This window comes from Diprion similis, chromosome 6 (assembly GCF_021155765.1).
Source record: "Diprion similis isolate iyDipSimi1 chromosome 6, iyDipSimi1.1, whole genome shotgun sequence".
NCBI classification, from domain to species: domain Eukaryota; kingdom Metazoa; phylum Arthropoda; class Insecta; order Hymenoptera; family Diprionidae; genus Diprion; species Diprion similis.
Genome location: NC_060110.1, coordinates 17123139 through 17144211, shown reverse-complemented (window position 1 = coordinate 17144211; position 21073 = coordinate 17123139). Strand labels below are relative to the sequence as shown.

At 39.1% G+C, this 21073-nt stretch overlaps 1 protein-coding gene across 1 annotated transcript; it reads left to right on the top strand.

The window, feature by feature from the left end:
• Window positions 1-210: 210 nt before the first annotated feature.
• Window positions 211-20274, top strand: LOC124406793 (relaxin receptor 2-like). Its single transcript, XM_046882388.1, has 22 exons — window positions 211-478; window positions 3154-3300; window positions 3783-3869; window positions 4176-4284; window positions 5708-5779; window positions 5888-5959; window positions 9805-9876; window positions 10119-10190; window positions 10285-10356; window positions 11452-11592; window positions 11769-11840; window positions 11965-12036; window positions 12319-12390; window positions 12724-12840; window positions 13728-13829; window positions 13916-14046; window positions 14205-14464; window positions 15379-15607; window positions 16917-17029; window positions 17720-17917; window positions 19024-19163; window positions 19626-20274. Exons 1-22 carry the CDS (start codon window positions 430-432, stop codon window positions 19717-19719), a joined length of 2493 nt encoding a protein of 830 aa, XP_046738344.1. The 5' UTR covers window positions 211-429; the 3' UTR covers window positions 19720-20274.
• Window positions 20275-21073: the final 799 nt, after the last annotated feature.

Genomic DNA, 21073 nt, shown 5'->3' with positions numbered 1-21073 from the left:
TAAAGACAATTAACCTAAACCTATCTGTATACTTTTTGTTCTGCAATTGAATCACATTCCATTCTCCCAGTTACTGATTATAGAATTGAGCGATAAGAAAGGTGGAACGAGAATATCGGAATAAAAGTTAGGCCCTGGTATTTAAAATGAATAAATTTACATCGAGTGCGTTTCGTGCATCGTGACTTATTGAGAGTGCGGAATTAAAATGAATTCTTATCTCGCATCGTGTTCAGAAACATTTTATGCTACGTTCAAGATCGATTTTTACAGAACGTGTTGAACAGGTCAATGTTGTTTCGCACAATCCGGCGAGTTTGGCGAAGTTTTAACAAATTTTATTCAATCAAATAGTGATGATATCGAAAGTGTTGTGAGCACCTTGTTTTCACCAATCATCTAGAAGACAACGAGAAATCACATCGAAAGATGTCAGCGATGGGAGTTCTGGCGATACTTCTGGACCTGCTGATAACAGGTGAGCTGATAAGACCAAGTAAATAACGTAGAAATACTTATAATAAGGATAACGTGGTCCCGAGTGATACTCAAATGCATCGAAACGAAAGCAATTACGAAGGATTCGGAACAGCGGATGTATAGTGTCTGACTACTCCACGACTTGGACTACTCGTGTCTGTGACGGAAGACAGTGATCCGGCATTTCTTTCGATCTCGAAAAGTTTATTCAACTATTTTTCAGAGCTTTGTGTGAATAGCATCTTGTGGGAAGATATCAAATTTAATTAAGTCATAATGACTTCTGACTGATTAATGGCAGAACTGCCATATCGAAGCTACGCTTGTTCTTCGACTCTGATTAACCTCGGTTTCCCATTTTCAAATCACATTAAGTTTGAAAAAATTGCGTTGCGAATAGCTAATTCAGCGTGCAGTTGGTCTTAAAGTAGGTCAAATATTTTTCCACACTTGAAAAGAAATTGAGGGAAAAATTGAAATTGTGTCAGAATGATTCACTGTGGGGTACGAGGGTGAAATTGGATCCGGTTTTTCCCTCCGAGTTTCACCTTCTGAAGGGGAGAGCGTCTCTGTGCGAGATCATCCCTTTTTACGCGCGAGTCAACAGTGATGTTGTGTAAACTCAACCACTGAGATGGATCAATTTTTCACATTCGTTATTTTTATTTCAAAATCCACCTTTTCACCCAATAGTAGCACTGCCAATAATATTTCTCACGCCCGGCAGCAGTGCCTTTGAAGAAACGAAAGAAGCGAAAAATTTACTGGACACGCGATATGTAATGAGGAGAAATGTCGCGAGAGACAAGTCAGTTGCACCTGGAAGATAAGGAGAGTAAATAAGTGCCTGTATTAGGTCTTCAATCATCATTTGCCACGCGAATGGATATTTTTCAAAAATAATAGATACAAGTTCAACTCCGAGATCCTACGTTCGAGATATGATCGCGCTGACATTCTAAGTTCACTTTCACCGGAACTGAAAAGATCATAAAATACCAGTAAATCCACATTTTATAAACCCACGTTATTTTATTTATAATTGGCAACGTATAATGCTTTCCATGAAGAAAAAGCAATCAGAATTGCAAGCTGCATTATTCCCAGGAGAATATCGTCTCACCAATTGCAATACTCGCGTTACTGCTTCCATTATTACGGGTCTTTGCTCAACGTATCGGATCGACATCTCAGAGGCAAACTTACCCGTAGCAACGGACGTATTCATCCAACAGAAGAAGGAATTGTTATACTATTTCATATTGACTATTCGCAATATTAGGGGGTGACGAAAATGGTTACGATAAAGTCACTTTCGAAAATTGCCAAATGTTTAACTCCTTGGTTCGCTTATTTGAAAAATCATCAGTTACTCATATTTTCTTCTTCTTCTTCTTCAAAAAAAAAAAAACGAGTGTCTTTTTCCTGAACTTGACTGAATTAACCTGTCCAGAAAAAATGAATTCGCTTCATCTGCGGCTTCGTATATTCCGAAAAATATATACCAAAGCGCGAGTTTTTATTCTGAAAAACGAATCAATGCCCTGTTAAAAGATACATCAAAATGAGATTTTCAACGGAATTCGCGATTATCGCTATAAACGTGATTCGTTTTTGCCCGAGTAAAAGCACCACTAAAACTTGTCTGTCAGATAGCTGAATTCCCTGATGGAAATTGCTTGTTCACGATGAAACCAGCCCATTATATTCGGCTCCTTGTTATTATGAAATAAACATTGCCTTTATCACCCGACATTGTTGGCGATTTTCGTTTATATCGCCTCTAGGAAAGAAAATCGTCTGCGTGAAGGTGAGCGCAATGTTCTCGAAAACTTCGTCCCTTCATAATTCCCCGAACTGTTGTGGGAAATTGTTAACTTCCATTCAACAGGTTGCTTCTATACCGCTTTCTCTACAAGGGTCAAGAAAACTAATTTCAATTTTCATCCCCGTCTCTGTTTCGTGATCCGGGAAAATTATAAACAGTAACGAATCAAAGTTGGTCATAGCAATCCAAATTTACAGCCGCGTAACATGGTCAGAAGTTAATGAACTAGTGCGCAATTCCAGAAGTTATAACACTGCGTGAAAAAATAATCTGTTCACTGTACGAAACCCACGTATTTCACGTTGTTCTTTGTGAAATTCCCGCTTCTGTGTATCTAGAGAAAAGAAAGAAGTTATTATGGTCGGCCCAAGCATGGAAAATTAACTTTGCCCTACAGGCATTTGATTCACAATTGCAAAATTGAGTTTGAAATGACGTCATGGCCAGATTCAGAAGATAAATTTTTGTCTTAGAATCGACTTCTGTGCGTGGTTCATTTACAGAGTTGAGCATCGAGCTTTTTCCGAAACACACGATGAAAAAGGAAAGATTTTCCCGATATAATCATTCCAAGAATTTCCCGCTTTTCCCGTTCTTAGCGAAAATAATTAATCACTTATTTGCAATATTGAATAATGTGAATTGAAATTTAAATTGGCAAAACTAAAAAACTAGTATCGATATATTCATCTTGAACGATTGGTCTCACTTAATTTAGTTCCAAGGTGATTTCTGTAGTCGAACGTCCCCGCAGAAGACAAAAGCTATTTCGGTATAACCGCGGTGCTTTGGGAGGTTTAATATTCGCCCCCGCCCCATTCATTGTTCCGTCCTTTCTTTTTCAGGCTGCTTAAGCACCTCGTTAATCGCAGACTCGACAATCTGCGACGAGGGTCACTTCAAATGCAATGGAAGCGCGATGTGCGTCCCTCAACGGCAAAATTGCGATGCTAAGTTCGACTGTCCAGATGGATCGGACGAGTGGAACTGCGGTGAGTTCGTCAATCTGTAATCCCGTTTGGTTTTACACCAAAATCGTAGTTTTTGGTCGTGACATTCGGTAGGAACAACGGGACCGCGAATGTCAGGTTTATAATCGGCCTCTTTAATACCCCAATTTCCAAATCCAATCCCCATCTGTTGCCAAGCATGCTAAAACCTTCCAGGAATCTTTTCGTCGCTACTGTCTGTAGTAAAAAATCTGCCCGGAAGTAATAAATCTGCTCCAATAATAAATCTGCTTTCAACCCGTCGCGGAAATCCAGTTGTAGGTACTTGAATTGGATCTTTTCCATTTCCCACAAATTCGTTTAAAGCAGGGTCGAAAATTGGTGGAGAATCAAAAAAGCGTGGAAGCTATAAAACATGAATTCATGATTTGAGCGAGATTTGACACTCTGCCCCTTTTCCGAGCTTTTTCAATCCATGTTTACGAAAAGATGCTGATCAAATATAGAGATTTACACTTTTACAGTCGATTTGCCTGGGGCGAGATTTTGGGACCATCTATTTCGGAAACGACCAGCCGCAGAACGAGACGAAAATGGCCGCGCTGATTGCGGTGAGTTCGTTGCGCTATAATAACGAGGAAAAAAATTGGTAGCAATTACCGTGGCGAGTGTTGCAGACTGATTGTGACATTGTCAAAGGTGCGGCTAGACGCCGCTAGCAATTCCAAAATAATTTGTTAGTCAACTCCTACGGTGCGTAATTAAAGCCGTTATACACCAACAATTGAGACCCGAAATTTTTTCCCTCTACACTGTGATCGCGACGACGTGTAATTAAAAGTGATTACGGAATGATATTCATCTCGAATTCCGTTGATTCGGTCAAATTATCATTTCATTATTTTTCTGCCACACAGCTTGGAGGCGATTCACGTCAATCTGTGTCTGCAAAGGCAACGATATTCTCTGCCAGTATAAAAACCTCTCAGGAGTCCCCGTGCTTCCTTTTCGTAACGTGATGCTTCTGTGAGTATAATAATTCATGGTAAGAAACTCCGGGGATGTTTATTTTTTCATTTTCCTTCTTCGCCGTGAAATGTGTCTGAGATAAGCGAGTGCATTGCGAGTCGGTCACAATCCTTATTTCAAACTATTTCTTATTAAGAAATTCGATTGAAATTTCATTAAACAAGTACAGCTGACACGACGCCAATGATAATTTACCCTCATTACGCAACGTACGTCGCGGTTCGTTCCGGACTTTTGAAGAATCAGCAATGCGCGGCACGAATCCAGCGAGCCAAATGCTTAGATCTGGATGTACAGCAGGGTGTCGAGTGTACGATTCAAATGTAAATCTCTGAGAGCTATACTTAATTGGTTCCATTGATTCTAATTGGATCTGGACCTTGAGATCTTGCGAATACCGCGTGAAGGCTTTATACGACAATATTAAATACTAAGAACTCACCTAACGGTTGGTAGTGACATTTTTTACCTCCATCACTTGATTTTTCTCGCATTTAACAGGTCACAATTCCAAGCGGGTTCGGCTTCACTTCATAAAATCTTCCATTTTACAGTGCGGAGAAAATGTGGTTTTTGAGAAATCTAAGAACTAAGGTTTTTTTTTAATGTTTTCTTAAATCAACTTTGTGGGTCTTTTGCATTTTTTCTACATTACAACTTTAAAATTTACGGAAAGCTGAAACTTTTTTGTGCTCAACTTTTCATCGATTAACAAAAATATTTCACAAAGTTTGAACCAGTTTTGAGAGCGTCGCGGCTTTGGTCAAGTCGATTACACGCACGATGGCCAGTGTAGTATGAAAGCCAGGGAAAACGTAATTAAAACCTATTTTTATGCAGCAGACAGAGCATTGTCTGGTCGATAAAAAATAGCCGACCATTTTCCATGTAAACCGTTAGAATAGTTATGTTTCTCACCGAGAGATGTAAAATTGAATTAAGAATTTATTTACCATGAAATTGTGATCAAGCGCTCAGCCGTCATCCCTTAATCCTGCTTGCGATCCACTTTATTTATTATTATATTACTGATTATATTTTTACAGCTGTAATGTAATTACGTGGTAAAATTTCTTCCCCTGCGAGATAAAATATTCCGTTTTCGAAATTCGACGAGCCATAAACGAAGTGCTCTTGCCTATTTGGCTGAATGTTACTCATAACAAGGATAACGCGTGTGATACTTTTAATTAGATAAAGCTGATCCAGTCTACAGAGAACTTGAACTCAACGTCAGAGCTTGATATCAAAATACACAAGGATCTGCTCGTAAAAAGTATTTGTCACACTCTGGACAAATCAATAGTTGATTTTACGGCGGTTGTTTGTTTTCATTGTTATTGTACTTAACGCTCATGAAACGAAGCGTAAACAGGACAACGCGACGATGGATGAATTCGAGCAATGAAAATTGTTTCAGAGATCTTTCCGGAAATTCATTTACAACGCTGAACGAGTTTAATCTCGGACGACTTCCAGAGGTGACTACGTTGTAAGTAAAACAATGATTTTATCGGAATGCAATTGACTCCTCAAATAGTATATGGGTCAGCCGTGCCAAAGCGGAAGTGCATGGCGTTTAATTGATGTTTTATTTCAGGGTGCTCAGACACTGCGCCATAAAACGGATCGCTAAAACTACATTCGACCATCTTACTTCTACCAGCACACTGTGAGTAAGGATATTATGATTACCTGCACATGGTTATCTCTGTAATGGCGTTAAGTCAAGGTGAGGCGAAATGAGACGGGAATAATAATCTTCCTTCCGGGAAGAAATTTAACTCTAAGAATTGCCGCTGAGTCGCTTTGACAAAATTAGCTCTCAGACCTTGCCACACACCAATACTAAAAAAAAAAAACGTTCAAGGATTCCGATAAAGCCGCCACGTGTTGGTCAGCTATAAGACTTCGTGACAATATAAATCATTTGTCCCACACGCGATTTTGCCCTACCTCGCGACACTACTCTGGGGGGTCGATCGTCTTATAGCCAGGAAAGCGAAGGGAGATACTAAAGTAAACTGGAAGTGCTAAGTACTTTTACACCTTAGCGTATAGCGTCAAGTGCTATCAACTTCCGAGGGTATACGGACTATGTAATTAGCGAATTTATAGAAAAGGAGAAAAAAGATCAGGGTTCAACGACAAACTTACACCTTTGTTTATTAGCGCAAGTATAAGAATACATTTATCATTGACCTTAAAGTCCTTGAAAATTTATAGTATATCTGATCACGAAATGGCGGGAAAGTGAACGTCACGAATCCCTTCGAATGCAATCACACAGTCCATCAACGGTTTTTCTTTGCCATTGACCTCATCGAAGATGTCAGTCTGGAATGGAAACCGGCGAAGGTATTCGTTCGGCGTTTTCTCATTAGTCGTGATTGACTGACAGCAAAAGTCCTGCCACATGAATTCCTGGGGCGTATGGTAATAGTGATGGAACTCACAAATCTTGAGTAAACCGCTCAGATGGAGAATATGGTTTACATTCAAGTTACTATTATCCAAAGTAACCGCTAGTTGACCGTAATAGAATTCTTTAAGATAATCTACGTGCTGCTTTCGTAAACAGCGATATTTTGTGGAGTAATTAAGGCTAGTTTACGTCATGCGCTGAATAATGAGTGTCATTTCGTATAGTCAAGAAACTGACAGTCGACTAGCCACAGATCTTTATGTAAAGATGTTACGATACTTCGCAGAGGGTTGCATGAATCCGAGTAACCACAGTAGACTGACTGACTTTTCGTAAATAATCTCTTTTCGATTGCGGTACCTACGCATAAAATTATCTACGGCATTGGAATGAGGCTTAAAGAGGCGATTCCATGCTTTCAACCACCCATGTCTGTCGTAATTGAAAAATGTTTCCTTCGAACATTTGCGGCAAGACTCCCACATATTTCGTATCCTGCCATCAACCGTGAATTCTTCCACAAGTAAGAAAGTTTGCGCGTGTAATTCGACAACTTTTCTTAAGCACCGACTTGCCTGCTCTGTACCGTCAAATAGTCAAACTTGCTCGCCATTTTTACATCCATCCCCGGCAAAGTTGTCGAAAACAAGGATAATGCTAGCAAGCACATTACTTCCTTGAACTCTTCGAATGTCTTTTCGTAGCCCGTGCTATTTGAAAATTTCAATGGTCAATAGATTTGCTTCCAATTCTTTCGGGGTAAAATACCAAGAGACTAACCACTTTTTGATAGGTCGCAACAGAGAACACGTTTACATACTTCGGAACTCGTACACACTCGATGATCGCAAGATTTGCCAAGAATGTGAATAGAGGATTTCAAACTCAGGACGCACAGTCAGACTCAAGTCACAGATTTCTTTACCATCCCAACTATCAAAATGAACTTTTACTCGTGATTTATGAGGATTGTTAGAGTCCGCACTAACGCTAAACTCCCACAGGATGCAAAAATCTGAAAATGCAGGTATTCTCTTCCTCTTTGACGAAGGTTCAGAGACTACTTGAACCGAATTAAACTCTGTGACACGGTACCAGGGATACTTCACTTCACTTTCGAACACTCGCAGCGCAGTTGTTGAAGGAACCCCTGTCACATATCATTTCCGGGTTTTCGTAATTAACTGCGATGAAGCCGCGCCCTGACTCAGATATTTAGTTATTCGGAGCATCCAAACTTCAGATTACTAACTGTTGACATTAGTAAGCTTATCACTGAGTAGCAAATCGGAGGATATTAGGTATCGGCTATGGCGTGGAAGGGCAGGGAGTATTATATTAATCGTCACTACTGCATAATCCCTATCAATCTGATTCGACCACCAGTCTGCGTAAAGCGACTTTAAGTAAAAAGCATTTGTAAACCAATAATTAAATTTTCGCTGCGTAATTATTTAAACTAGTTGTTAAACTGATCCTCCCAGAAATGAAACCATTTTTTTTTTTTTTTTTTTTTTTTTTTTTTTTACTTCATTCCAGTATTATTCTGAAACTTGATTGTTTTGCTACAGCACATCCATGTTTATTACAACAATCGATCAATAACTTTTTTGCAACACTTTTGCAAAGAAGTTTACCACATATTGAACTGCAGATTCTACACGTATTGCTATGCATTATTTAGAAGATTCTAAAAAAGCGGTGGTGAATTTTACTCTCGAATTTTACCAGTCAAAATACTTGAAGAAATTCAAAGGAATTCTGGGCTTTCTTCTGAGAATGCACGTCACGGCCTCAACAACCCTATGAAATTTCATATTTCATCTTAGCGCCTGAAAGGTTTTCACTGATTCTTTTCACTGAGGTATATCCGTAAGATAAAGAACTGCGCTTTCATATTGTATTTCAATGAGGTACGAAACCAATTGAGGTCCTGCAGTTTGCTCGGAAAATTCTTATATTATATCACACCTTGTACAAGATTATTACGTAAAGGTCATATCTCTCAAATTAATATCCTTGAAATATCACTTCAGAATCAAAATTTACCCGCTGTATGAGTTATGTAATTTTAAAATTATGCAATGCTGATGCGATGATATACATAGAATGACGAATGAACTGTCTCAAACCCGCCAGTGACGCACCATTCATTCGGGAAGGACCCCGGAACACGTTAATGTGAATAGTTCAAGATGACGTCCGTTCAAGATGACATTTGTGAAAAGATAATACCTCGAGTGAAGACAATGCCTATTCTAGTAGATATTCTACAATGGTTAATAGTGTTGCACAGCGAAACGGGTCCACGCCTAATTACAGCAAATTGTGAAGCTACCTTGTGCCAGGTGATAAGATGGTGGATATAGATCATTCCATGAATTACCTCCTAGACAGTGAAATATCTTAGAATATCATGAATTGTAAGTCATTAGTCAAATTTTAATCCCAAAACCTATGACCATGTTGTAGTATGCTAATTGCACTCGCAATGTCGTTCATATGAGCCACAGTTATGTAGGAGGTGATTAACTATGGCACGATATTATGTTGGTTGTCAGTGAAAGTCCGAAAGAAAAACCGGACTAATTGTGTTATCGATTCGATAATTTGAATTTTGAGACGTTTATACTTGAAGAGAATTCGAACGAGAAGCATGAAAATTGAATTGGTTTGTAAGGTAATGAAAAATAACATTTTTTGGCTTGTTTTATTACTGCTTTGAAAAGTTTTTTCCTTCGTGAATTGGCCCCATGACAGTTCAATTATAACCCTGAAATCTGAAAATGGTATTGGAATCGGGGGGATGGAGATTAATTTCAACCGTCAGATCTATCGAGGACGAGACTGCAGACGCAACATTCCAACAAATAATGAATCACGTGGTGACAATTGATGCGAATAAAAATTTTGTCATATGCCCGACTCAGGCGCATCGTGGTAGAGTTTGAAATCGTACATCGTTTGCTGCGATGATTATTCTTCACTAGTCTCTGTAACACAAAGTGAAAAATCAGCAGAGATAAAAAACGTTGTTTTGAAAATTTGAATCATATAATACGCCCGTATTTTGCATTCCACAATTTTTTCAGATACTTGGATCACAACGAAATTACTGAACTCGAGGAAGAACTTTTTCCGCCTAAAAACGAACTGGAAATATTGTAAGTAATTTATGCATTATTTACTTTAAAACACTGTTCGCATTAAAATTCTACGAGAGATGAAAAAATTTCTTGAGAATATAATAACGATTTAGAATACAGCTGAATAAAAGGGACAGGCTTTAATTCTTCCGCATTAAAATTGAATATTTGCATCGTTAATAAACTGTTGAACGATAAACTGAAACGGTTATTGCAACTGCTTGTAATTACTTTCGAACCTTAACGAACCATTATCGCAGGGTGCTCAGCAGCAACAGACTGACATCATTGGGAGAAAAGGTTTTCACGAACCTCGGAAAACTTCGCGAATTGTGAGTTATCCGGTGATTAAAGTCCATCTTTTTCTCTGGCTCTTACATAAAGCTATTTCAAAGCTAATTCTTCACTCCTTATATTCACTTCCAGGGACTTGCGATTAAATTTGTTGACGGAAGTGAGAGATGATACCCTTAAACCCTTGGTCAACCTTCAAATCCTGTAAGTTGACAATTAACGAAAATGTGAAGCATCGATTTTTATTCTCGGAATAAATGTGCAGCTTAACATTAGGATGAAATTGATCATATATTTATTTTATTCGATCAATTATACCACGTTTTTTTCTATTTTCATACTTAAGGACGAACGGCTCACATTCCAAGTCATCACAAAAATCCCTTAGTCGACAAATAGTTGCAAGAGTTTATTTTTACAGTGGATAAAAATAGATTTACTTATAAAGAACCAAGAAGAGAGGGAAAATTTTTTGGTGTCACAATCGTAAGAAATCGGCACGTGATTAATTGCTCAAATTCACGCAAAAATATAATTTTTAGTCCAAATCTGCACCGAAAATATACCTTTTCGTGCATATAAATAATGTTATTTTATATTGTTAGAGTCGATACGCTATGCCTTCATATCATGCATTACACCTTTGAATAAATTGGAATATTGGAAAGGGTAAATTGAAACAGCTCGGAACCCGCGAGTCGAGTAAGTGGTGTCTTTCAGAGACCGTGGCAATATTGGTGATTGCAAATTTGCACGTATGCAGCAACATGCAAATGTTACGCAATGTACTGAGTAAATTGGAAGCTTGTATACAATTCTATAACTGCTCGTTATTTCAGTTGTAGCGTCAATCATCGCGCAATTCTAGAACAGATTTTACTTTATTGAAAGAAATTTTCTTACTTCAATTATAGAGTATTTACGTCATTCATATTTATAGACACTCAAGTAATCTCAGATATCCTATATATCGAAGAAAAAAATCCATACTCTCTCTCTTTTCAATCAAATATTACCAGTAACAATCTTTTTCATTTTATAATAATCAGAGAATCGAGCTCTTCAATCAAGAGGAGTCAAAGTTTTCCGTATCGTAAGACTTCAAAAGTTTCCCTCGTCATTACTCAATTTTGCCCATTATTTTTTTTCGATTTATTATTATTATTATGTTGCGAAACATCCATCTGTGAGCCAATAAACTGACGGAATTTAATAGAACCAAGCTTACACCAATAGTATCCCGATATTCCCAAATCTACGGAGGAACTCCGAGGTAAAATTTTACGAATAACTTTACAGATATTTGAATGGAAACCGATTAACCAACATAGCTCGAACCTTCCCTTATCTAAAGAATATTGAGACGTTATCTCTGGCCGACAATCAACTCCGGGATATCCCGATAGACGCCTTCGCCAATCTACCCAGTTTACTGTACCTGTAAGTAGTATGGAATTGGCATACTCCAAATCATAATTGACTTACGTATATCGCTTTGGACATTCTATTCCTCCAGTGATATCATAAATACAAATTATCTAGCAAAAAGTAGCATCGAATTCTTTCGTCTCAACTGCAATTTCATGTATCAGGAATCATAACACGTATAATTTTAGGTTTTTATCTGGAAATCGATTGGTCAAACTTCGGGCAGGCAGCTTCAACAATCTGGACCAATTACTCGCGCTGTGAGTGAAAATAACAATTAATCAACTTTAGAACATAGAATATTGAAGAAAAATAATTATCACTTCCACCGTTTTGCCTCAACAATATCGATATCAGAAGGGAATAACTTTTTTCATTATTCAGAAATTTGAACGAGAATGCTATCGAGGAAATTGAGATTGAAGCGTTCTCTCCCTTGGGCAACTTGACTTCACTGTAAGTTCTCATACGGAATCGAAACTGGTGATAAATCAATACGTTTCTTGTTCTTGACAGAAGGGCAAATTTCTTTTCATATACAATTCAACTTATCTAGATAGAAGTAAACCTCAGAAGTTTGCTGGAAATTTCAGACAAATAAAAACAATCCTTACATCTCTAATACGATTCCAACTGTATTATTTATGTTATACGGATTAATTATTACTCCCGCAATCCTTCATCGCACAGAATAAGAAGAGAAGCAGCGACACCTAATCTGCATAATCTTTTATTTAGGTACCTTAAAGGAAACAAACTTCGAAAGCCAAGGGAAACGGTACTGAAGTGGCTTGGAAGGCTGGAATATGTGTCAGTATTTTTAAAGCTACCATAGATCACAGAAAAGATTGGTTTCAAACGTAAAAGGCGAAGAATGTCGAACACATTTTATCACTCGACACCCCATATCCATCCATCCACCCAGCACAAAATCATCTTCGGCTGACATTGAGCCCAAAGACGACTTGAAGAGACGCCCACAAGACAATTTCGGGTCTAATATCAGCGAAAGATGATTTTGTGACGTCGTGATGTGAAATTCACGGGAACGGTGAAAAACGTGTTCGAATTGTCCAACAATGCTTTTCTCCTACTTTCTTACTTCTTTTTGGAATCTCAATCACCCGCAAATCCGAATCTCAGGTACTTTGACGAGTTTGCAATGTGTCAAGCCGCCCAATGGGTCCGAGTCTGTGAACCAAAAGGTGATGGAATTTCGTCTCTGCAGCATCTACTGGATAATCCGATTCTACGAGCTAGGTATGTAAACGTGACGTGAAAATTGAACTCTTTCAGGACCAAAGTGAGGTGATACCAACAGACCGAATTGCGCGATTTTTCATCAACTTTTCTCTTTGATATTTTTCATTTATGACGATCCCCCTGGCAATAAAGGCAAGCATTCATTATTCGCGCCTATATTGTATAATACACAAGGCTGCGAACACAATTGACAACACAGCCACGCAAAAAAAAAAAATTTTGGACGAGGGGTCAGACCATGATTATTATATGTTTCTTGGATTGCTGAAACCGCATCTGAAGTCCTTTTAACCCATCACGTCAGGTCTTCAAGAAGCTTTAAAAAATCTCATAATCTAAGCCAGTCTGGGACAAGTTTTTCTAAGGTTATATTAAAAACTTGAAGCGATAAAATAAAATGGACTTCGAATTCGGTTTCAGTGACCCAAAAAATATGTAATAATCATGGTCTGACCCCCCGGCCGGAATTTTTTTTTTTTTTTTTTTTCTTGACTGCAAATCCTTCTCTTGGTTCTCTGCTGTAAGTTAGACTGTTTTATATTCTTGCCCGATTGTAATTCTTCTTCTTCCTTCTGAAGATGAATATACCAATTTTTCTTCGTCTTTCATGCGCGCTCCATTCAATATAAGACGGATTCTATGCTGAATCGTGTATGTCAGTAAAAAAATTGGACAATTCCTTTCAGTAAAATTGTAAAAATCAGCCTACAAATCCCCAATGATATTTCTTGCAATATATCATCCGTATGTTATACGAACCTGCCCGTTCCGGACAGAATTTCGCGTACTTCGAAAGGACTTTTCCTTCGTCAATAATGACACAATCCATCGAGTAACGTCACGACGAGAGAACTTCTCACGAATACTCATCGCTCTTCTTTAAGCGTCTGGATGATGGCGATCTGCGCTTGCACTGGAAATATCCTGGTACTTTTAGGCCGCCTCCTGGCCAGGGAAAGCAACGCGGTCCATAGTTTGTACATCAGGTAAATTAACTACGCATAGTAAGTGGCGACTTGTCAGGACGATGAGCTCTGAATCCTTACGTAAACAAATTTCATTATTCCCTTAGAAATTTGGCCCTATCCGATCTGTTAATGGGACTCTACTTAATCCTAATCGCTGCAGCCGATATAATGTACAGAGGCTGTTACATCGATCATGAAGAAGCCTGGAGACACAGTTTCAGATGCAACCTTTGCGGTGAGTTGGCAATGAGGATAAGGGATCCACAAGTCGAGTGAAAAAAATTCGATCCATGGAAGTTTTCCACTGAAGGAATCCTTGTATTTCCGCATCTACAGAAATATCGATTTGTCTGCAAATGACTTTGTCTGTTTTTCGTACTTTGCCCGTGTTAGGATTTCTCAGCACCCTCAGCTGCGAAAGTTCTGCTTTAATCTTGTCTCTGGTGACTTGGGACCGGTTCGTGTCAGTGACACAGCCACTGGCCAGAAGACAGCCATCGCCAAGGCGAGCGACACTTCACTTGATCATCCTTTGGTTGGCCTCGGGTATCGTGGCCGCGCTACCATTGACAGGGGCTCCATATTTTGGGGATGAATTTTACGGAAGTAACGGCGTCTGCCTCAGTCTCCACATCCACGATCCATTTGCCAAGGTACGTGACAATTATAGACGTTGATTACAACTCTATTGCCGAGGATTGATATCTTCTGCTTCTTTTTCTCCAATTTGAGTGATTATTTTACTGACGTGAGAAGAGCGGAGAATGCAAAGGGATGATTCTTGCGGTCGGCTTTAGTCGCTGAAACTTGACCCGCAGACTGTTTTAGTCTGTGTTTATCTTCTGTCTATAGTCGCAACCGAAATGCAGACTAAACTTTGATTTACTCAAGGACGGTAGCTCGATTTCCAAGAATTAAAGGAAAGAGGGTTGTATTGATCCTTCCAAAGACAAACGAGACTCGGAGATTTTCCATTCAATACGATCGGTAAACGTATGTGCATTCATACGTATATGCGTAGGAGTCTGCACTGTTTTCACGCATTTTGGAAGGAAATGAACTCTTCGGCAAATTGACCTTTTCTTTTGAAATACGTAGGCAGTCCGAACCTCAGGCTAAATATAGAGACAATAAATAGACACGTTCTCTCGAAATCCGGAAAGTCTAGGTAGAATAATATATTCCCGATTTTACGGACATTGAACTTTTCGTATTCGCGAATTAATCACCTAATGCGGCATAATTCGAGACTGTAATTTTCTCATCCAAATGTAAACAACGAATAAATTGTTTTCTCGTTCAAAGAAACGAGTACATGAACTTTATGACCCTTGAAAATAAAATGTGCTTGACGGACAGAATTATGAAATCATTTGAAAGACACATTGATTGAGACTTCTTTTCTCGCGATAAATTAACATCAATGCCAGAATCCTCTAAAGCGAACACCGACATTAAGCGCGATTCCCTAATTTTGGGAAGTTTGAAGGTATATAATCGAGGAGAATCTGATTCATACCAATTCGTCATCCAATGAATTGCTTATGATTAAATCGTACACATGCAGGGCTGGGAGTACAGCGCGGTGATGTTTATCCTGGTGAACACAGTCGCCCTGGTCTTCATTATTTACGCGTACGTTCGGATGCTGAGGGAGATAAAAATCAGCAGCGTCGCACTTCGCTCCACCCAGGAAAGTCAGGAGCGTGCGGTTGCCCAGCGTTTCGGGGTGATAGTGGCGACCGATTGCCTCTGTTGGGTGCCCATTATCGCCGTGAAATTGGTCGCCCTGACTGGTGAGTCCCTTTATCTGTCTTTCTCTCAATTTAAACCGCCACCTGCCGCGGCGTCTGCAGGCAAAGAGATCGCTTTCACCAAGTTGTGCAGAAGTGTGACTCTTCTTTTTATCAATCTCATTTGGAAGGTGAAAAAGATTCGTTTCGCAGCTATCAGTCGGCGATTGAAATCTAACCCGCGTATCCCTATATCATCGCAGAATGAAAGAATAATGTCAAGTCACGTAAGACATGATCACAGGCATTCGACGACCGGAAAAAGTATCCCCATTAGCAAGTCGGCGATGATACAATATATGTTGGAATCCAAGCTTTAGCCAAGAAAATCCTGCAGACTAAATCGCCTCGAGATATGCTGGAATCTTGAAATCGTCGAACACGCGCTGCATTCTCAATTTACAAGTTTCTTCCGATTTACCATCGTACTGAAGAATGGAAAAGAAGATAAATGCACGCTCACACGTCACAATTCTTTCTTTTTTTTTTTCTTTTATTCAAGCATTTGAAACCCTGGAGTTCTGTAAATCATTCTAATCATAATCGCGGTTATTAGGTTAAAATTCAATGTTAAGAGTCTTTTGATGAATTTTCATATTTTGTACAATCTCACGTTTAACGGCGAGGACGTAAGAGTGAGAGGTTAATAGTGAGCAGCAGTAAAAGCGAAAGTAGCTGCAGCAAGTAATCAGTTCAACCACCACTAGGACTTCAAATACTACGTCTGTAATTATTCAACTCTTATCTTTAACGACAGTCCCCACTTGGAAAGCGAATCGTCTCGAGTTGGAGATTCGCTTCAACCCCTCTATCGCTGCGTCGAATGAATTATAGAAGGATTAAATTTAATACGAATTTAAGGATCCAGTTCTCAGAGAGATTGTTAACAAGAATTTTAAAGCTCGAGTAACATTTCTTCCCAACGTCACGTGCTCCTGTGTATGGGTAGTTCATCGGAAACTCTCTAAAATTGAGTGAAGCTGAAAACACTCACTTATCCACGATCTCTGTCCCGAAGAATAAATTTTCCAACCACTAAATGTCAGTCCGTGTGTGTAATGGGGGTACACGATTAATTTTTCAACCGCAAAGGAAAGCACAAGCTTTGACAGGCTTGAGTTTCTCGAACAAATCCTTTTTCCACGATATTTCAGACAAAAGTTCGTTGTCTCTAACAATCAAGGCTTGTCGAAGAACCGATACCTTAACTTTTCTTTGTAAATGAAATTTCTAATATTTTCAAAAACAGCGTGAAAAAATGCTTTTTCCTCCCTCATTATAATTTTAAATACGAGTTACAACTCGCGTGTAGGACTGCACGTGGACGAGGCCCTCTACGCTTGGTTGGCAGTGCTTGTTTTGCCCATCAATTCAGCCCTGAACCCAGTGCTCTACACCCTCACAACCAGCATGTTCAAACGACAGGTACGCTTTCTCATGTATAACGCTTATCTCAATGAACAGCTCAAAAAGTGGATCCCTCTCAAGGCGGAGACATGGTTCTGAACCAGCTATAAAGTTCCATAAAAGTTCGATCACATCCTGGTAAAAGTGACGAGAAAACGCTTCTCTCAAATAGAATTTTCAGAGACCGTGGAAATAAAGCACGTGTTCTTCGAATCTTTCAACTTTTCGCCGCTCACATATCCGTAGCTATAGCAGCAAGCTCAACCAGGCCTTTCACTTTCCGAAACTCAGATGTGAAACCTAAAGTAAATCCAAAATCGTATTCGGGCTGATACAGTGTCTCAAAAACCTTCCTTTGCGATCTGAGGGTCTAGATACTCAAAAATTATTTTCCTTGATCACAGGAACTTTTGAAATTCGATTTAATTCAGGATTATAGCTTCAGTCAAACTTTTACAGGCACCCTTGTTTCTCATGTTCTCATGTTGCTTCGGTAAATTTTCGACCTGACTATATTGCGACCCATACATCCTGAACGCAGTAAAAAATAAAGGCCCAACGATAAATATGGCTGGTTTCGTGGGGCTGATCTATAACTGTGCCAGGCGAGGTCGTGCATCCCTGATGATGCTGTGCAGCTGGGAAATACGATTATGCGTAGTTTTGTTCTCGCCAAAAATGGATCGGCTTACGACGGAATGGTTGCAGGTGTCTGGAGTACTCGCGACGGTAAGGGCTCGCGTCTACCGGGAAAGTCATCGTCGTCGGCGTCGCTCCACCTTCCGGAACGGACACAGCGAAAGCGCCCTGTCCTACAGCCTCGGCGTTCTTCCCCATCGACACAGGTCTTCGTCTGCTCGAGCCTTGTACTCGGCAGACAACAAACGGCGGCTGGTGCGGAACAGGGTGAGCATTGAGGGACGATTTCGATAATTATTGACTCGATTATACGGAATGGATGCTCGCTGAGGACGGGGGAAACTGCGACATGCGTATTTTCCTCTTTGGAACGAGCTTCCGGTTAACTCAGATTGCAGAAATCATTGAATTCCAAAATTAATATTATAAATGTGTGATCAGCTGCTCTGACTGTTAAAGCGTTATATGAAAATGGGTGTTGTTAGGACCTGGACTGACGATTAGAGACTGCCTTTTTCAATTTAGTTGATTCGATCTTGTGGACCAGTAACTCGAGACAAAAATTACGCAGCTAACGGAATACGCGGTGGTTTCTCGTGGGAAATACTGCAGGACGTAACGAATCCAATTTTTCGATTGCGTATTAGGTGTTCGCGGAAAATGGATCTCAAAGTGAGAGAGATCAAAGATAGATTAACAGCTGGTTTGATACAGCGGCCGTCAACATACGGCCAATCAAAATTCGGATCGATGACAAATACACAGAACCGCGGGAAAACAATTTCAACACCTGTTACCAAACACCATCGATATAGATATACATATAAGCCTTGGCCTCGCTTCTCGGGAAATTATCAGGAAGCACTGTTTCCCCCCAAAGCCAAATCACATGGGTCAATGCCCGGTCTCTTTCGTAACCGAAACCTGCGACAGTGAGAAGCCAGATAACCTGAGCTATAATTCAGAGTTGCCAAGGTTACGTCACGCCCGGAACTAGTTAACGACTCTTGATTTTATTTCCCATATTTATCCGTCTGGTTATTCCCTCGATGTGCTATATTGAACCTCCACATCCTCACTCTGCTCGCGGTCCTATCGATCACCTCGCTCTGGACACGCAAGCGGTATTTCTCAAAGAAATTTCCTTAGAAGGGGGAAGTGGAAAAAACTCTTGATGTAATAGATTGTGCAACATCTGTACACCCATTTTTGATAAATACCTCTGCTTCGCGAATTAACCACCAATGTAACATAATTTTAACAATTTATATCACTTAAACAGCGGAGGGTATAATAAATCAACAGAGATCATACCGAGTTCGCATCACAGCCGACGTCACAATGCTGTTAGATGATTAATTAAATGATTACAGTACAACGGAAGCACCTGCAGCAAGCTTGGAAGTATACGATCCATTTCTTCGCTGAGCCTGTCATCGACGAGAGCATCCGACAGACCCAGAAACTCCCAATCACGCCGACTCGAGGAAAGCACACCCTTCATAGCTTCCAGGTGAGTCAATTTCAACAACCCTTACGCGGCGAAAGATAAGCATAAAAGTTGGAAGTAAAATTCGAAAGTAACCTCTGGCAAGGGTTGGAACTTATAATTCTTGTTTCGGCATCAGATTTGAAAAAGATGTCCTATGATCAAAGGGTTGATTTACAAATTTTGTACCATATTAGTAGCTACTATTCGCAATTGAAGTTTGAATTTCTTAGCAATTTTTGTTTGTTTGTTTTTTTTTTTTGAACCATCATCTGTTTCTCCCCTATATTTGGCACGCGTTAGATGAAGATTTGATCTTCGTAGAAAAAAGGGAGACGTCTTCTATTCGATAGCGTCCATTGTAACGAAAATGTTCGTCGCTAAGCGAGTATCAAAGTGCAAAAATATGATAGCGTAATTCAGAGCGTCGTCCAGAACTCGCGCTACCCTTAGTTAAGATCGAGAATTTTGTCTTCCTTTCAACAGGCTGGAGAGAGATCGATCAGTTCAAGTGGTAGTCACCTCGCCGGTGGGTAATCTGACCCCTAACGAGTTACGCGACGACGTGGGTGACGTCTGAGACTACTCGCAAGTATTCCAATTGTAAATATGATTTTATACTTTACCTAGGAATATGGTTCTGATATTGAATCCTTGAATTATGAAATGATAATTTTGTATTTACTGCAACATCGACTATAATTCTACTGCGGAGATGACGTAAGATTTGGTGTTTGTGATTATAATTGTTTTTACGCGTAAGTTCAGTGTTACGATCTTTCATATTGAATAGACTAAATAATTACTTGTAACAATATTGGTGGGTCTAATCTTTTCAATCTTCGTATAGAGTGATGAATAGAATACATATTTTATAATTAGTATTGATATCTAGTTGCTGATGATTCTATGGAAGAAAAAAAAATCCAGCACACAGAGTAATTGCTGTCTCTGTTAGTACACGTAAAACAATGACCAGAAAATAGTAATTGTTAAGAAGAGACGTTATTTTTTAATAATTAATTATAAGTAATAGAAACAAGGATAAACGAAAAATGGTGGAAAAGCATACTTAAGCTTATATTCTATAAATATATACATTGACATATATAATATGTCAACCTGCTTACGGTTAACATTCAAGAGAGAAATCGCGGCGTTGTTATGTGACAAGATTAAAGCTATCCATACAGAGATGATGCAGATTTCATCGATGATCGATGGAAGAAAGATTGAATTAATTTGCAGTTATGACGTGTACGTTGTAAAAAAATAATGTAAACAACGCTTCGTTTCTATTATATATACATCAAGAATTTTTATATCTGTGCGCGAAATTTTTATCAAATCAGATTCTTGAGCTGTATGCAATCGGTGTATAACGGATCAGCAAATAAGTGGATAAATGTCGGGTGTTATTATACGAGCTCAACTAGCTGCTAAAAAAAAGTTTAGAATTTGACTAGAATCATGTTGCTTTCGTAGAGAATCTAGGCATCCGGAACTTCATTTACTCGGATAAAAATCAGCCACGAACATCTTGGAGGCAGCTTGGGTTGAGCTCAAATATTCCATTCCTAAACGAATATTTATACGGTTGTTTCAATGTGATATTGATATTAGAATCTTGCTTTAATCTGTCTGTCAATTTTTGTACAATATTTTGCCCTCGCTAGCGCTAAACGTATACCACTAATTATGTACCTAGTGATAAAAAAAAAATCAAACCTACAATTTACATGTATCGCTCAACGATTGACCGCATCGATGATATACAATATTAATTTGTAAGTATTGTAAATTATTAAAATGATCTCAAATCTTCGTACAGGTGCCTTTTTCAATCTAATAATATTCAATTAAAATCTACGTCAGTCCTTTAAATCACCCAATTTTATATCGCTGATATTTTCTTGAGCAAAAACATGCCCCGA

Bases quoted from the DNA above. Each gene is read 5' to 3' on its own strand.
- LOC124406793 (XM_046882388.1), top strand. From the start codon at position 430: ATGTCAGCGATGGGAGTTCTGGCGATACTTCTGGACCTGCTGATAACA. The intron at 4,285-5,707 runs GTGAGTATAATA...AAATTGTTTCAG, and splicing joins TTTCGTAACGTGATGCTTCT to AGATCTTTCCGGAAATTCAT. The intron at 9,877-10,118 runs GTAAGTAATTTA...CCATTATCGCAG, and splicing joins AAAAACGAACTGGAAATATT to GGTGCTCAGCAGCAACAGAC.